Below are 16,204 nucleotides of genomic sequence, written 5' to 3'. Positions count from 1 at the left end.
TCTCTGTGAGAGATGATTTGGTCCCAAACACACTTGAGGTGCAAGCCCAGGGCTGAACGTTGATTGTTAATGATGAGTTGTGTGTATTGCTTAGTTTCAGGTTGCTCAGTTTCTTCATATGCCCCATTTTCAGATTTATTGTCCTATATGAGATACAGCCTGGCACAGACATCTACTGATGAGCCTTTGTTAATCTCCTTACACGGTAGATACTCATTGTGAAAACGCACAGCAATGCAGAAAAACAGCCAGTATCCTCCGTTGGTGTCATGTAAATGCAAGGTGATGCCAAGTGCCAAAATGACCTCAAGTCCACTGGTGTATTTTTTGAGTGGTACAGTAGTGCAACAGATCCGTTATGTTTTTACAGAGCAATGTAAGATTCTGCGGTAGCTGTACTGTAAGTACTAGTTGTTTTGTCAGGGTTTTTAGTAGACAACTGACCTATTTAGGAAATTGAATGCAGCAGTTCTTAACAAGCAGGGTATTCCAGCTTCTTTCCTTAAAAAGTCTTCAAGAATTTGTCGTTGTTTCCTTGACGTTTTCAGCTTCTTTAATCCATATTTGATCTAGCATTCCTTTGATGCTTTTCCGTTTAGTTCGTAGGCAGGTACAGTAGATGGACGGACAATTGGTGTGTGTGTTCTGGTTATAAACCGTGTCTGTATCTCCTCCCAGAGTCGTTCGGCATCAATGTTTGCGTTTTTCTAGCCTCAGGCAATGCTGGGTAGCAAAGTGTTTCAGTAATTTAATTACAGAAGCCACACCAGCAGTGACTGTAGCAGTTAAAAAGAGAATTAATCTTATTGATGCACTTCATTACTGATGCTGGGGGATTTACAACATCATCACCATGGAAATTCTGTTCCTGTCAAGTGATGCGTATTACATGCCATTGACTGGCACTGCCTGCTCTTCTGACAATCGCATGTAGGTAGCCACAGTGCTTATTTTTATACATCGAGGTTAGAAAGAATCGGCTATTACAAGTGCATTTCAAACCCCAGCTGGAACTAAAATGTACACAATAACTTGTGAAACCCCCAGTTTACATCACAAAATGGACTAAATTTCCAGGTAGGCGCAGCACCATGTTCTGCAAATTCAGAATAAGTTAACAGAGCGTCCAGTGACGTGAAGTGGCCCTGTGACATTGTAAACAAGTTGGTCAGGCTTGTGAATACCATTACTTTTAATCCAATAGAAATATTGCTCTCGACTTCTAGACAGTTTTGCCAACAAATACTACTTACTTGTAAACTCTGCATGCAGATCCCATTGGAACATTTCTGCAGTGAAATGTCTGCTGCATAACCTGTACTTATTTACTTGTACACTTGTATTACATTAGCCAATACAGTGACTAGTGAGCAGGAAGGGCTGCCTCGCATCGCAGTTTGCGCAAACTCTCGCCGTTAGCAACAAAGTCAGTGATTTTATTTTGTTATTGACATTTAACAACCGGTCTGAGAAATTGGGACTGCAGTCCCCCTTTAAAAGATTTTTTGTTCTGTTCTTTATTCGTATTTTAAAAAAAAACACGCATGACAAGCAGAATTCCCAAAGCACGTGTGAGGGGTTTTATAAGGCAGCGCTCCCATTTGATGTCTAGAATTGCAAGGCAAGAAAGGGTGATCATTTGTGTAGCAGCTATGAGAAACGCCATCCCTGATACAGACAAGATTATTCTGTCTCTAATGAAAAAGTTTATCTGTGCCTTTTGTTTTGCTTTGTTGTTTTTTTTTTTCTAAATATGCTGCTCTGTGTGAAGGAAAGCGTTGTTATGCGAAAAGCACTGAGCAGATGGCACACTTTGATCCCCGACTCTCCTACAATCACATGTTCCTGCCTGGAACAATTGTTTTCAATATAATACAGAGTTGGAGGCTTCTCTTTCCTGACAAAGCTGGTAAATGCCCAGTCCTTGCCACCAGTAATTGTCTGAAAAGCTTGATCAGCAGCACAGGCGGACTTATTTTTAGATGACCTTCTGGCCTACGGTTGGCCCTGTGGTGTCCCAGCCAGTGAGATCTGCACAGTCATGACTTATTGGCACAATCGGTCCACAGGGGCTGGTTGTCTGCAAAGCTCAGGCCTTCCTGTTGGAGGCTTTTCTACATTGCTGTGCATGAGACGAAAATGAACGTTCCCTTAAAAATGTCCGTAATGTTATTTACTGATTTCCAGATGTGGAAGCATTCGTTTCCAGACTGAAGCTCGTATTCACACGGTGTTGTGCCCGGCGTTCTGCGTAAGTCAAAATAAGTTTAAAAACTGCCTCACCCATAAAATAACTGACCATAACATACCTTTCACTTAACTTATACTCTGTGTCTCCTGCCGTTAAAACGCTGTGTTTAAGGAGTCCAGAACAGAATTAGGAGGATCTCATCTTGCAGCCAGGAGGATAGAACAGGAGTTGTGGTTTGTGCTGTTGTGTACTGTAGGTCAGTAGAGAGCTTTTGAATGCAGTTCAAGACCAGAGGAGTGGCCAGTGTCCAAACATGTAGCAAACTGTTTAAGAATCATTTTACTTTGAGAAGGAACACAGATTATACAGCAATGCAAAGACAGTATCCTCCGATTTCCATAAGCAGGTGATCCGACTGTAAATAAATACCACTCAGTACGTCAGTAAGACAAGAAATTCCTGTAGAAACAGCACTGATGTGAGATTACTTCCGATGCACAGCTTTTCATTTTTTAGCTGATGCTGTCACTGTATTTTTTTATTACAGTACATGTATTCCAAAATACAGTAATACCCATTAAAGTTCAAGCAGCCCAGCCATTTTCCAATTTGTGGTAGTGTTTCTGGGGGATAAAACACATTAAGGTAATTTAATTACACTGGCCTTGTAATGATTCACTGCACTGCTCCCTTCTAACCAGAGGGATGTCATTATTGCTGATCTGCGTTTTCTTCAAGGCTGCTCTTGCTAGTCACTACAGTCTTGAAGGGAAAATTTAGAATGTTTTTGTTACACGCACCCATCTGGAATAGAGAATTCTGTGATTCTCACATCTCCTCTCTCGGCTACGATCACAGCTATGGTCCCGGAGACTAGACACAAGAGAAAATAAGGAAGTGTGGGCAGACATCGCCAACCTGCTATTCATCAAGCCACTTGTCTTTGTCAGAATTTATGAAGAAATCTTCTAAATGAGGTCTAATTAATGCATTGCATTGCATAACTGCCAAATTATTCCACTTGATGTAAAGCCCACATTTATCATTGTATGTTTTATGATCTTTGCTTTTTTAAGATACATTTAGAATCCATTGTTATTTTCTGTGTTTTTCGTGAACCCCGCCACTGCACACAGGGGAGATAAGGAAGTGTCGTTGGCAGACTTCTCCGACACGCCTACCTTTGAGCCTCTTGACACCTAACGCATCACGGATCATGCAGCCCTGCGCAAGAGGTTCAGCACCAACTGCTGGAGAGGCACCTCTCTTACTGACCAGACTGCAAGCCTGAGACGTGCCAGGGAGGAGAGACAGGTGGCGCCGTGTTGCTTAGAATCACAGGAGCCCAAGTCACGTGGGCTAGGCTCAAACCTGAGGTGTTAGGGCCCAACACACAGACACTACAGTTCTTGAATGATTAGTGATGGTAACCGAACCTCCCGACGTCCTGATTCACCCAGGGGTGGGGCACCATAACAGGAATCCTTTTTTCAGCAGCTCTCGGGAAAAGCAGGCGCACGAACGCGTCCGTACGTTTAGACAATGCAAACAACTCAGAACACAAAGCATAACCCTAGCCCTTTATGGGCCTTGACATGCTGTAGCATGGCGGCTAAACTGCTTGAACGCGAAACCCCAAAACTCCCTTAACCTAAAACTCTCAGACCTTTTGGAAACGCCTATCCACAAAAAAAACAACTCATAATAAACTCTCAGTAAGCCTGTCTGTCAGTCGTTTCCGTTGTCCCTTCTGCCTCTAATTTGACACATAAAAGGAGACGACAGAAGCCAGTGGCCATGGGAAGCCCATTCTTCCTGGATTTTAACTGTCGCCTGATCGTCCAATCGCCTTCCACCAACTGGTCAGGTGACTGAGGATGGCAGGTCATTCCCAGCTGCTTCCTCAGACGTAGTCGGGCAGAAACCTCCACGATGTCCAACACTACCCCTCCACCTCCATTATGCCTTATTCCCGTTGTTTGAGATCAACTGTTATTTAGGATTCTCCTGTCGAAGCTGCAGTTTATATCGCAGATGTTTTCAGCTCTCCCTGAATCACGTCACTAGCATATGATGTGAGCTTTTCACTTTATGGGCATTAGAAAAAAAGATGACTGAAACATTCTCAAAATGTCATGTACTGCATAAGGAATACTGTTTTGTGATCTACATTAGTGCAAACTTATGTATCTTAATATATATATATATTTAAGGTTATTTTGATGGTAGATGTTTTTGAAAACTGTCCCACACGGGAAAGTGGTAAAGGAACTGTCTATTCCTTGTTCATGGCTTTGTAAAATTAAAGCAGACAATATGTTATCCCAGTTCTTCCTCTGCCCTGTGTCTTAGCGAACATTTCCGTCTTCTGGTGAGGGAGGACTCTATAATACCAATGTGTGTTGTCTCGCCAAGAAAGATTTTGATCCATCTGTCCAGTAACTGTCCAAACAATGTATCCTGAATATAATCTTTTTAACAGTTTGTGCTGTAACCTGGCAGTATGTGGTAGAACCAGGCCACTTCTCTATGGTTGAGAGGGGACATAGGACATAACACACTTGTCATTACGATTATTAAAATTAAACCTGGGCTTTTGTAAGAGAAACTGTTGTTATTGAATGCCTAGGTAGTTTAAATACGTTCTTCTTCATTTTAGTCTTTATGGCTTTACAATAACCATGATTAAATCTAGCCCTGCGACACACTTTTCATTAACTAATTTTGGAGAATTCTGCCCAAAGGAATTTATCCCTCCAGTTGTCCCCTAGCGATTCTTTGTGTCTTCCGAATACTGAATAGTAACCGGGTGTAGTGCAGTGGTGAGGATGTACCTGCCATTATGGAGTGTTATTGAATCATTGTATTCAGTATTCATTACTATATATATATTTAATTTATTAGGAAACCTCTGAGGGTTTAGCAACATTACTGTTTGCATAGAAGTAGTATCCCACGCATTTTAATATACAGAGACAATTAAGGAGAAAGAGAATCTTAGAATGAGCCCTTTTACCCCTGCAATTGATTATAATCATTTAACTTGAAACATTAAGATCTCTCCTCGAGTATTTTTGGTATTCTTTGTCTTCAATTACATGTCATGCCCCCCCCCCAGCTTCTGAATGGTGAAAAGGTGAAAAGTCTTGAAGAACAATAATCTCAGTCCAAGTCGGACACAGGCGCATCCCAGGTAAGAGCAAACGGGCTGTTAACAGCGCATAGCAAGACTCTCGAAATCAGTGCAGTTGGCTGTTGCAGAAGACAACAGCTTGCGTCATCTTTGCGAAAGCAGAGAAGAAAAGAAGCAGCTCGTCCAATTCTCGGTTTTGAATTCTCTAAAAACGGACGTGCCCGTTGAAAGGGAAAACGGTGAATCTCCTGAATTCAGCATTGCTGCGCAGGTACTATTGTTCCACGTCCTGGGCATTCGCTCTTCTGGAGCATCTCCTTATAAGCGGGCTCGGAGACCGGCTGTACGCGTACTGCAGCTGCTATGCAGGTCCCCTTCTAGTCCTGTAATATTCAGGACTTGGGAATGCGGGCGGACTGAAGGAGAGAGCTGTTGTCTGCTGCAGAAATAAATCAGAGATTTTGTTGTCTTGGCAGCAGCAGTACCATTCAGCGCACTCCTGTAATTAAAGCTCGTTTGGAAACTGGAGCATGGCCACAAAAGCAAGACGGGGGAGCTCTTAATTCCCGAGAAGATCCTGGTGTATTAGTCCTGACATGAAATGAAATGTATCTCCGAGGTTGTGACAGGAGATTTCAATTGACACAAAGCTGTGTGGGGCCACTAGCATGTGGTCGATGCCTGTTCTGTGCCGCTGTTCCCTTGTTTACAGCTTGGACTGCATTTCAAACTGTGGGTCTAGCATTTCTTGTTAGTCTGCTCTGGACTGAGTGACCGCATAGCTCATGTAGCTCCTCTAAGAACGAGTAGCTGCTCCTCTTAGTGTAGCTGAAACGCTATGGAGTGGTCTCTTTGAAGTTGTGGAAGGCACACCAGAAAAACCAAATATGGCTAAAAATCTGAAGGCCAGGTTGAGCACGCTGAAGTGTTGAAAAGGTAGTTCATCTGGACACTCTTCTCAAAATGCCCCTTCCTCTGAATTTTTTCAGTTCTCAAATCCTCTGGTCTTCAGAGGGACCCCACTGTGATGCTGTGTTGTAGACTAATGTCTAGTCTGAGGCTACCAAAATAACCCCTGGCTTTTCAACTGAACACAACTGGATCTCTTTGGAAAATTGGCTGGATGAATTGAGGGGGTGGGGCCATTCTGCATTGTGTACAGCCCTCTGACTGTGAAAATTCCACCCAGGGTAAAACCATGAAGGCGCACCTTCTCTATAGCAACCTAGAGGCCTGCTGACTTGCAGTCTCAATACGTTGTATTAGCTTATTTTTAATGTTCTCTGCTAGCTTTGTGGTAGGATTGGCAGAGTCACCTTGCCAAGGAACATTATTCATAGGAAAACCTCAATATTATATATTATCTCCAATTAAGACAAACTGGCTTTTTCTCTGTTAGTTTGAATGAAGCTATTTGCTTCATTTTTTTTTGCACACAAGAAAATAGAGTAGTTGCAGCACATCTTTTCCATTTAATTTCAGTATTTTATGCTAGAAATAGTGCACGCTGATCTAATTTGTGTCAGCACTTAGAACTGGAACTGAAATTTTATTTATTTAGGCAGAATTAAGTGCACCAATTACTGAATGTTTTTATTGGCTCAAAACCTGAATGTCATCACTGTTGGAAATGTTGCAGTGCACTTTCTGAATGTCTTTTGTTTCTTCAAATTTGTCATTTCTTTTAAATACGACATTTCTCTGTAACCTTTCTGTGAGAAGCATGTCTTCAGTTATCTCCAGAGGTTTGGGAAGCAGTCTCTTTCCCATGAGACCCCCTCTCCCTTGTTTGCAGTCTTGTTCCGAGAAAGTCTCTTCATCTCATCTGTGTGGTGGGTTAGTGACATGAGCATCTAAATTTATTATTAAACTGTGGCTGTTGGTGTTTTCATTGATCAGAAGCAGATTTCTTTTGTTGGAATTGTTGCTCTAACCACAGAATCGTTAAAACAATCCTTCTGAATTCATGAAGTGAAAGTCTCTAACAAGAAGGGTTTTTTTTTTGTAATGTCAGATAACAACGAATCCTTTGGTGCCGTCTGTGTGTCGAGTTAGCATTCCTAGCAGCAGTAATGCAGTATTGCCGTGTACAGTGTGCGTTATCGAAGCAGGTGGGGAATTTCATTTTCCCAACCACAGTGGCTCATCGGACCAGAGTTTGTCCTGGTTTCCATGACGTTTTAGTAAACAGAGGGCAAGAGAGTTACCCTTTGTTTCCCTCACCCTACTGTAAATGCTGGTCCCTATTTATACAGCTGGGTCAAGTGGAGCAGCAGGGAGCAAAGTACCTCCCTCGAGGTACAACAGCAGCGAATCCACAACCCACAGCAGTTGTGCTCTTGAGACTTCCCTACTACGCAACATGACCCCTGTGTTATCTTGGTACAGTACTGTAGATGAAGAAGTCCTCCATTTCTTTTTCCATCAGTCCATTATCAGAAACCTGCTTTACCTGGCGAAAACCCGGGTGAAAATGGGCAGAACATGCGACGTCCACACCAGAGGCATCCTAGTCTAGAATCGCGCCCTCTGGATCCAAGAGCGCCTGCAATCCATGTCACTGTGCAGAGTTTCCCATTCGTAAAATCACTTATTTGTATCTCATTGCAGTCTGGGTCAGCCGATTCGTTTCAGGGAGTCTTTAAGTATTTCATTAGATACCAACTGAATTCCATCACCCTGCGGCCCATGTGGGTCCTAATGCCCCAGTATAGTGACGGGGACACTATACTGTAAAACAGGCGCCGTCCTTCGGATGAGACGTAAAACCGAGGTCCTGACTCTCTGTGGTCATTAAAAATCCCAGGGCGTTTCTCGAAAAGAGTAGGGGTGTAACCCCGGCGTCCTGGCCAAATTTCCCATTGTCCCTTACCAATCATGGCCTCCTAATAATCCCCCTCTCTGAACTGGCTTCATTACTCTGCTCTCCTCCCCACTGAGAGCTGGTGTGTGGGGAGCGTTCTGGCGCACTATGGCTGCTGTCGTATCATCCAGGTGGGGGTACACATTGGGGGTGGTGGAGGGGATCCCCATTATCTGTAAAGCGCTTTGAGTGGAGTGTCCGCTATATAAGTGTAAGCAATTATTATTATTATTATTATTATTATTATTATTATTATTATTATTATTATTATTATTAAGTCCATTTTAGGCTTCATTATTGTTAAAATAGGTACTGTTACTTCTTTTTGTGCCCATTCCTCACATCTACTTCACCTTCTGGATATACTATTCATAATACTTGTGTGCTACAATATTCTACTACAGACCTGCATCAACATCCGCAATCGGTGGATTTAGTTTGCAGAGTCTGCAATGGGGGTATTTCTGTTTTTTTTTCAGTCTGGTTTCCTCCTTATGTTTTGTAATTTCATGAATAATAACGGATTGGATTCATGTAGTTTTACTGTTTGTTTGTTTGTTTTTTCTGTCTTAGGCTACCAATTTTGCCTCGTGTGTCACTGTTGTGTCACTGTTGTCAGTGGAGGCTCCAAGTGGAGACAAAAAAACCAAAAAGTCCAGTTTAATCGCCAGTCCCTGAATTCAAATTGTGTTTAACTGTTAGGCCAGTGCTGGCGCCCCTCTGTGAAGACCAGACTCTGAGCTGCAATAGTCAGGAATGTGTACACAGTCTTTGCGAGTTAATGGGTATGCAAGCTCTTTATCAAAAATAGCAGAAATAAAAAAACTCCTTATCAAAACTAGCAGCAGGTGCCTAAATAGGTATAAAGGGAGTGTTTGCTTTGTTCCTGCTCACTGCCACATTATCCTCTTTGAACTGTTCTGTGGATCGTGTTATTCATTGTTCAGAAAACGAATTGCCTTCATCTGCTCTACATTCGCAGGTTTCTACAGTTGTGGGTGGGCTTCCTTTTTCCGGTGTGCAATTTGAAGCGCCTTTTCTAATTGATTCCCCAGTTACTGCCTTAATTATTAAAGCCAAAGTGACTTTCTAACACTATATCACCACGCTTTGAAACCCGAATTGCCTTTTCCGTTCGGTTATGTATTTATTTTTAGTGTACATTTTTGCCTTGCCTTATTGGAACTGCGTGTGCTGCGCAGCGTGATTAACAAGCACTTTTGTCATCTGTTGCTTCTGCCTTGTTTTTTTCCTTGGCTTTTAAACACGCGTCTTCTTTTTTTCACAGAATATTCTCCTACTTGGATGTGGTTACTTTGTGCAGATGTGCTCAGGTATCCAAGGTAAGCTGCTCCTGTGATCGTTGAAAATCCCCGAAGCTGTTATTAACATTTTGCACACCTTTGTCTACAGAAGCCAAAACATCAACAAATGGGTGAAAAATCCAGGTTTTTTGTTTGCAGTCCAGCAGAATCCTTTTTTTTTCTGATAGAGTTTCTGTTGTCAGAGAGCGAGCCTGTATTTGCTCACAGGGGTCAGTTCGTCACATTCATTTACATAAAAAAGAGAAAGGAAGGTGCTTGATATGTTTTTTTGTGAGCACAGGCCATATACTGTAAATGAATCATTTTCATATAAGCTTCTGGCACTGTGGTTCTGGGTCAGTGTTCACGAGGGTCTCCAAGGAATCTGTGGAAAGAAGGAAAAGAGGTGTTCACCTGACGTTTCACGTGGCAGTCTTCCGCCAAGTCCTCTCTCAGGGACCCTGGAGGTCACGCCAGGAGGGGAATTCAAGGCTTTCTGGGCCTGTTTGTTTTTCATTCAGCTGAGGGCAGGAGGCACAGTGCTTGACTTGTTTCTCTGTCCGCCCCAGGACTTGTGAGCTTTGATCACTAAACCCCGCTAATTAGATCAGTTTCCACAAACCCCTCGGATTATCTCAGGTCAATGGCGTCTTCAGGTATTTTTGTTCAAGTGTTTGATCAGTTGAAGGGTGTCTTTTGTTTTGTTTTTTTTGGGTGATGGCGGGGCTTTATGGAAATAATTGGGCAGGTCAGAGACAGTTGAAGCACATCTCCTTCCTAGCAAGGAAGACAATTTAAATTTTGCTTAAACATTTTGTTTGCAGGAAAAGTAATCACAAGCTGGAATAGTTTCGGGTGATAAGCTTTCCGCCTTCATTCAAATGAAAAAGGAAAAGACTTGAAATGCTCACAAATTATTATTTTTTTCCACTGTAGTGTCTCGCTTGGGAAATCCTATAGTTACATATTTCTTTACACGTGTAATTTTTCACTAAGTGACCTGTTGAAACTGTCTGCGTTCATTCAGTTGCGTTAAGAGAATTTTATATTGCAAATCACGAATCTTGCGCACTTGACAGTAACTTCCACGGATATGCATTCCGTCTTTCCAAAAATTCGGTCTTTTTGTCCGTATTATTCTTAGGGGAGCTTGTGCTCATTTAGTTCCATCCTTCCGTCTTTTCCTCTTCCTGTGGTAATTCCCCACCTGCACTGAGTTTCCTACCAGTCTCTTCTAGACTTTTCTACCATACGCCCCCTGCCTGTTTTCCTGTTCATCAGGACTGAGCCACGTTAGACACGTTCTTCCCTCCAGTACACTCCAGTCTGAACAGCTGGCTCAAGCAGTTCCCGTTCCTGGAGCTTACTGTCAGTGAACGATATCCTCATCGATTCCGGCCCCTCCAGCACCGTCATCGTCAACAAGGGGAACTCTCTCCCCTTCACACATGGCTCGTGCTGCTCCAGATCCGTCCGAAGGGTGTCCAGATGATATTCCTGATGAGGAGTCCACTGCTGGAAAGGACAGTCTGCTTTTCCCCCCTAGTGAGGATTCTCTTGTTAGATATCTGGAAGGTCATACATTAGGAACGAAAATAAACCTTATCCCTTCTGGAGAGTTCACCAAAAGGCATGTTTCGTACGAAACAAATATATGATCCAGCCTGTCGGGCCACATTGGTGGATGGAAGAGTTAAGCCAGAGACTGAGATGTGTAAGAGTAGGGGGGTTAAATGCCAAGTACAGGCAGTGTCATGTTTTTTTACAGAGCCATTTGGTGTAACTGATTTATTTCTGCACAGTGAACTGTGAAGGAAGCATGACCTCACCTTGGTTCAATAATTAGAGCAAACAAATTAACAACAGCTGGTCAGATGGATTCTACAGGTCTCTGGACACAGGCTTTGAAAATTTATTTAGTCCAGCGTCCATTACTTCAGAAATCCATTCCATTCTAGCATGAGGGAATGGTCAATGAGAATTTTAATAAGGACGCCATCTTCTTTTTGGCTGATGCACAGAAAAATCCTGTAATTCATCATTTAGTTTTTAGAATTCATTTGATTCTGTAATACTTGGCCGACCTGGCCGAGGTGCAGTGTGTTACCGAGATTTGACAGCAGAACTTTGTATGTTGTCTGTTGTCTCTTGTTAGATCTCAGATGCTGAGCAGTTTTGGTCTTTACTCAGGTAAGAGACCTCTAATGAAAACCAGGTTCCCGATAAGTAAAGTGAGACTGTGGGAGGAGCTGGAGGACTGGTAGTTGGCAGTATTGCTCTGAATCAGAATTTCTAATCCAGTATTTTCTTCAGTATGTTACTGAGGGAGTAAGAACTGTCCTTCAGTTGGGATATCCCACTGAGGTCCTAATTGGGTCTTAATAGGGAACATGTGAATTAGACTGTTGATGATGTGTTGTTGCAATAGAAATCCCGTTCAGTACATATGTTTTGTATGGCTTTGGGATGGAATCCACTGTTCAGATGCAAGAAATGATCGTTTTTAGTTTTTTTGCATCAAGATGCTGGGTTTCAAAACTGTCCCACACTCCAGTGTATCTGTATTTACAGTCTTTTTGTTGCTGAAAATTCATTCAGAAAACATTTAAAGTGTGCACTCATTTGCGCATTTGACTGACTCTGAGGAATGAGAGTGCCTTTTGGTTTCTTTGAGGGAGATCTTATTTAAAGCTCTTAAAACAGCCTTCAGTGATACCTGTCGGGTTTCATGATTATTTTCCGTGTGACCATATAATCGAAGGACGTGCCTTTGTTTTTGAAGGGCTTTCTTTTCGAGAACTTATGTTTTCTTAAATTAACATTTCCATTTTTACAGCCCACCTCTCCCGGTTTTGGAAAAACATTTTCCAACAGGGATGAGAGCTTTAAACCCTGAATCGAACATGGTGGAGCCTTCAGCTTTATTTTCTCCTTAACTGTGGATGAATCACTGCTTCAGCTCTCACTGATCAGACTGTGAGCTGCCACAGCTGTCTCTGTAACACAGCTTGTAAAAACACCTTGTAGTTTTTCTCGTGTCTGCCATGCAACACCACTATAGAAATCCTAGACAAGCCGGACTCAGAACTACAGGCTGGATGTCTCAACCTTATGGCTTAAAGTAGAACTGACCCACTCGGGTGACCCTTCAGCATGTTTATCAAAGACCAAGGGTGACAAATTCAGAGTTCTGCATAAAGTTAAATTGTTAATGATGTGACACGTTTATTCTGTCAGGGACAGAATTTGCTAAATAAGATGTTGTTTTTTTAAGATCGAGGAATTTACTTTTAAATATTCTTTCAAGAGTAAATGTAGTTAAAAAGTAAAATTGTGACAATATTCTGTTGTGTCCACAAAAATCTTGCAGGCTTCGAGTGCATCTGTGTTGTTTTGCTGTGTATGCAGTGGGATGAAACTCACAAAGCCTCTATTGTAGCTGTGCATAGAAGACCATGTCTTGTAACACAAGTGGTTTATCATGACCGTTCTCTTCAAGAATTTATTGGAGTTATTTCTCGCACAGAAGAGGACAGGTAGACCCACAGTTTACAAGATTTTCTAGTTCCTTTCCACAGCTTGATATGGGGGCAAATACAGCCAGTTGATCAAATTAGTGGTGAAGTCTGGTATTGGGAATCACTGATGTCTTCGACTAGCTTGATGACTCCTGATAACCTGAATCACTCCTGATTGATGTGTTCTCAGGAGTTACAGGGGTGTTTTTTTTTTTTCAAGCTCTTATTTTTTAGGAACTTGTTACTTTATCAATTAACTATTTTTTCCCCAGTCGTCCACAACTGAGACTTTAAAAATAACTAGGAAATCTGTGAATATTTTAAGACTGAACTTAACAACCAGTGCATAATGATGTGTGTTTTGTTTGTGGCCTTTCAAATACTGTACTACTGCTGTGGTGTCAATCTCACACTAAAATCTCCATACCCAAGAAGGCATTGAAGTACTTGAGATACACGTAAAAATGTTGAATTTGTTTAATTCAGAGCTTACATTTGGTGGCAAGTGTTAGAAAAGTAGTGGGAACAGGATATAAGGTCACAACGAGAATGTCATGGTATGTTATATACATTCATGTACAGGAATATGCTAATGTCATCCAATTTCTAGCCTCTTCATCCAATTCGGGGTTGCAGTACAGCAGGAGCCTATCCCAGCAAGCAACAGGCACAAGGCAGGGTACACCCTGGACAGGACACCAGTCCATCACAGGGCACACACAGATACAGACACGCACACCCTGGACAGGACATCAGTCCATCACAGGGCCCACACAGATACAGACACACACAACCTGGACGGGACACCAGTCCATCACAGGGCCCACACAGATACAGACACACACAACCTGGACGGGACACCAGTCCATCACAGGGCCCACACAGATACAGACACGCACACCCTGGACGGGACACCAGTCCATCACAGGGCCCACACAGATACAGACACGGACACACTCACATCAGGGCCAGCTTTCCCAGAAGCCCATTAACCCACCAGCATGTCTGTGGACTGTGGGAGGAAACTGGAGCCCCCAGAGGAAACCCACTCAAACACGGGGAGAACATGCAGACTCCCCGCAGACAGCACCCCAGGTCCAGAATCGAACCCAGATCCACTGCACCACCATGCCCCCACCCCCCCCCCCTACCAAAAACAGTGTGTTGAAGATGAACTGGCAAAGTGTTCATAATCTGAGTTCTATCAACTCAGATTAATCTCTTTACACAAATAGATAGTGCTGGGTAATGCAAGTCTTGATGCGTCAGACAACGATTAGAACAAAATACTTCTCTTTCATTGTCCTTACCATTTCATAGTCCTCAGCTGTCCTTTGCATTTCGAAGCTGCCCCCTCCATCCATCCGAGGTCCCGTTGAAAGTGGACAGTGCTTGCTTTTACAGCACAGAGGAGCTGTAACACTAGGCACAGTCGAGGGAGAGCCAAGAATCTCCTAGTCCATGGACCAGAGCCAGCGCCGTCTACAGTGCTCGGCTACAGAGCCTGGAGCAGGAGCCAGGAACGGCTGTCACAACATACTCCGCAGCACTAAGAGCAAACAAAACACACTCATAGAACTCGCAGGACAAGCGCCCGTACAAACAGGGAAAGCTGAGGGATTAACGGCTTGCTTCCTTGATCTGTTTCGAAAGAAACTGGTGCTTTCAAGGGAATGTTTTTGAGGAAGAGCCGCAGAAACTAAGGTCCTTTGTGTTTGATGCGGGATCGCAGCCCGTCGTGTCGAATGGACAGAGCAAGCGTCAGGAGGCTGATGAGGAAGACTTGATGTCATTTTCCTCATCCGACACTGGCTTCCCTACCTCGGAGCCTTGTAATGCAGTATTGCACTAGCGCACAGAACTGTTTCGTGAGGGCTTTGTAAAAAAAGGGATAAGCACATTTTAACTTGACATATTCTGTATGTGTAGACATGTGTATATACTGTACAGTATACAAAGGGGACACTTTTGCCATTGGGGATAGGGACCACAAAGCTGTGTCACTAATATAAACGACACTAATTGGGGAATTTTTTTCCCATAAGAAATAATGTAATTAAGGGAGGAAAGTGACCATAACAATATGATTCATGCTGATGGTACCCTGATCAGGGGTGATTTTCACAGCACATGTGATGAAATATTGCAAGGTTTCCTTCGTGAACTTAAACCTGTAGAGTATAAACAGCAATGCAGTGTTTGTTTCAATTACAGTACATAGGGTAAAGTGGAGCAATGCATTTGAAACCATCACATAAGTGACTATATCATGGAAGGTTCTTACAGATCATAAATATAAAATTGTTGTATGGTTGTAAGGACTGTCAGCCCTTGAACAGCACAGAGACAACTTGAAAAACATTTAATAAAACTCTCTTAAAACATTGACAAACACTTTATCTTTGACATTTCTATATTAAAAAAGGCCATTGCTGTTAAAACAATGATATAAATATCAACCGCATGTTTCTCTTCATTGCATCTACTGTAGTTAAGATGTTGGTACGAGGTGCAGAATTTCAACATACTTGTGAACTACGTACAGTAAACAATGGAAGTCAAGAGACTTTTAGCGTTGCTAATTGGGGAGTACCTTAATTTATTGACAACGCTGGTGTGAAACAATGTTGAATGGCGAGATGTTAGACGTGGACCCCCTGTACCTTATATAAAATATTGTGCACTATTCTGGGCTCCAAAGAAAGTATATTGCTGCTGTGGAATCAGTTCAGAGTAGATCAACCAGGTGCATTTTTGGGTTTAAAGTAATGTCCTGTACTGACAGGCAGGAGGAATGGAAACATTTTAGTCAAGTCCTTTTTAGTTTATCTGGGGACTTGACACAAGCATTCAGAGTCTTTGTCTTAGATTTTGACAGAGTCATTTCTTCAAAATGGACAGTGAAACATAAACAAGAAGACACAGGTGGAAACCGTGTGGAAGCACCGAGGGCAAGAAGCTACCCAGCCATGCAGATCAATCCCATACTCTGACTTCCTTCAAGAAACAGCTGGATGGGACTCCTGTATCAATTAACTACGCACTACCAAACAGGCTCGATGGGTCCAAAATACCTCCCCTTGTTTGTAACCTTGCTTGTGTTCGTATCGAGAGGCTTTAAAAAACAACTCCTTCCAAAAACACTTTTGTTTTTAATACCTTTCTGCTATTATGTAAAATGTTTATATTTTTTAT

General features: G+C 42.5%; 1 protein-coding gene across 3 annotated transcripts in view; it reads left to right on the top strand.

Annotated features, from left to right (window-relative positions):
• The window catches only part of fbxl2 (F-box and leucine-rich repeat protein 2), a 60,625-nt gene that overhangs the window by 28,256 nt on the left and 16,165 nt on the right, over positions 1 to 16,204 (top strand). For all 3 annotated transcript variants that reach the window (XM_069195202.1, XM_069195201.1, XM_015356889.2), the window contains exon 3: positions 9,476 to 9,530. In XM_069195202.1, coding sequence (XP_069051303.1) covers positions 9,476 to 9,530 — 55 coding nt within the window. The remainder of the gene's footprint in view (positions 1 to 9,475; positions 9,531 to 16,204) is intronic.

Source organism: Lepisosteus oculatus, chromosome 10 (assembly GCF_040954835.1).
Source record: "Lepisosteus oculatus isolate fLepOcu1 chromosome 10, fLepOcu1.hap2, whole genome shotgun sequence".
Taxonomy (NCBI): Eukaryota; Metazoa; Chordata; class Actinopteri; order Semionotiformes; family Lepisosteidae; genus Lepisosteus; species Lepisosteus oculatus.
This window is presented reverse-complemented; position numbering and strand designations above follow the sequence as displayed.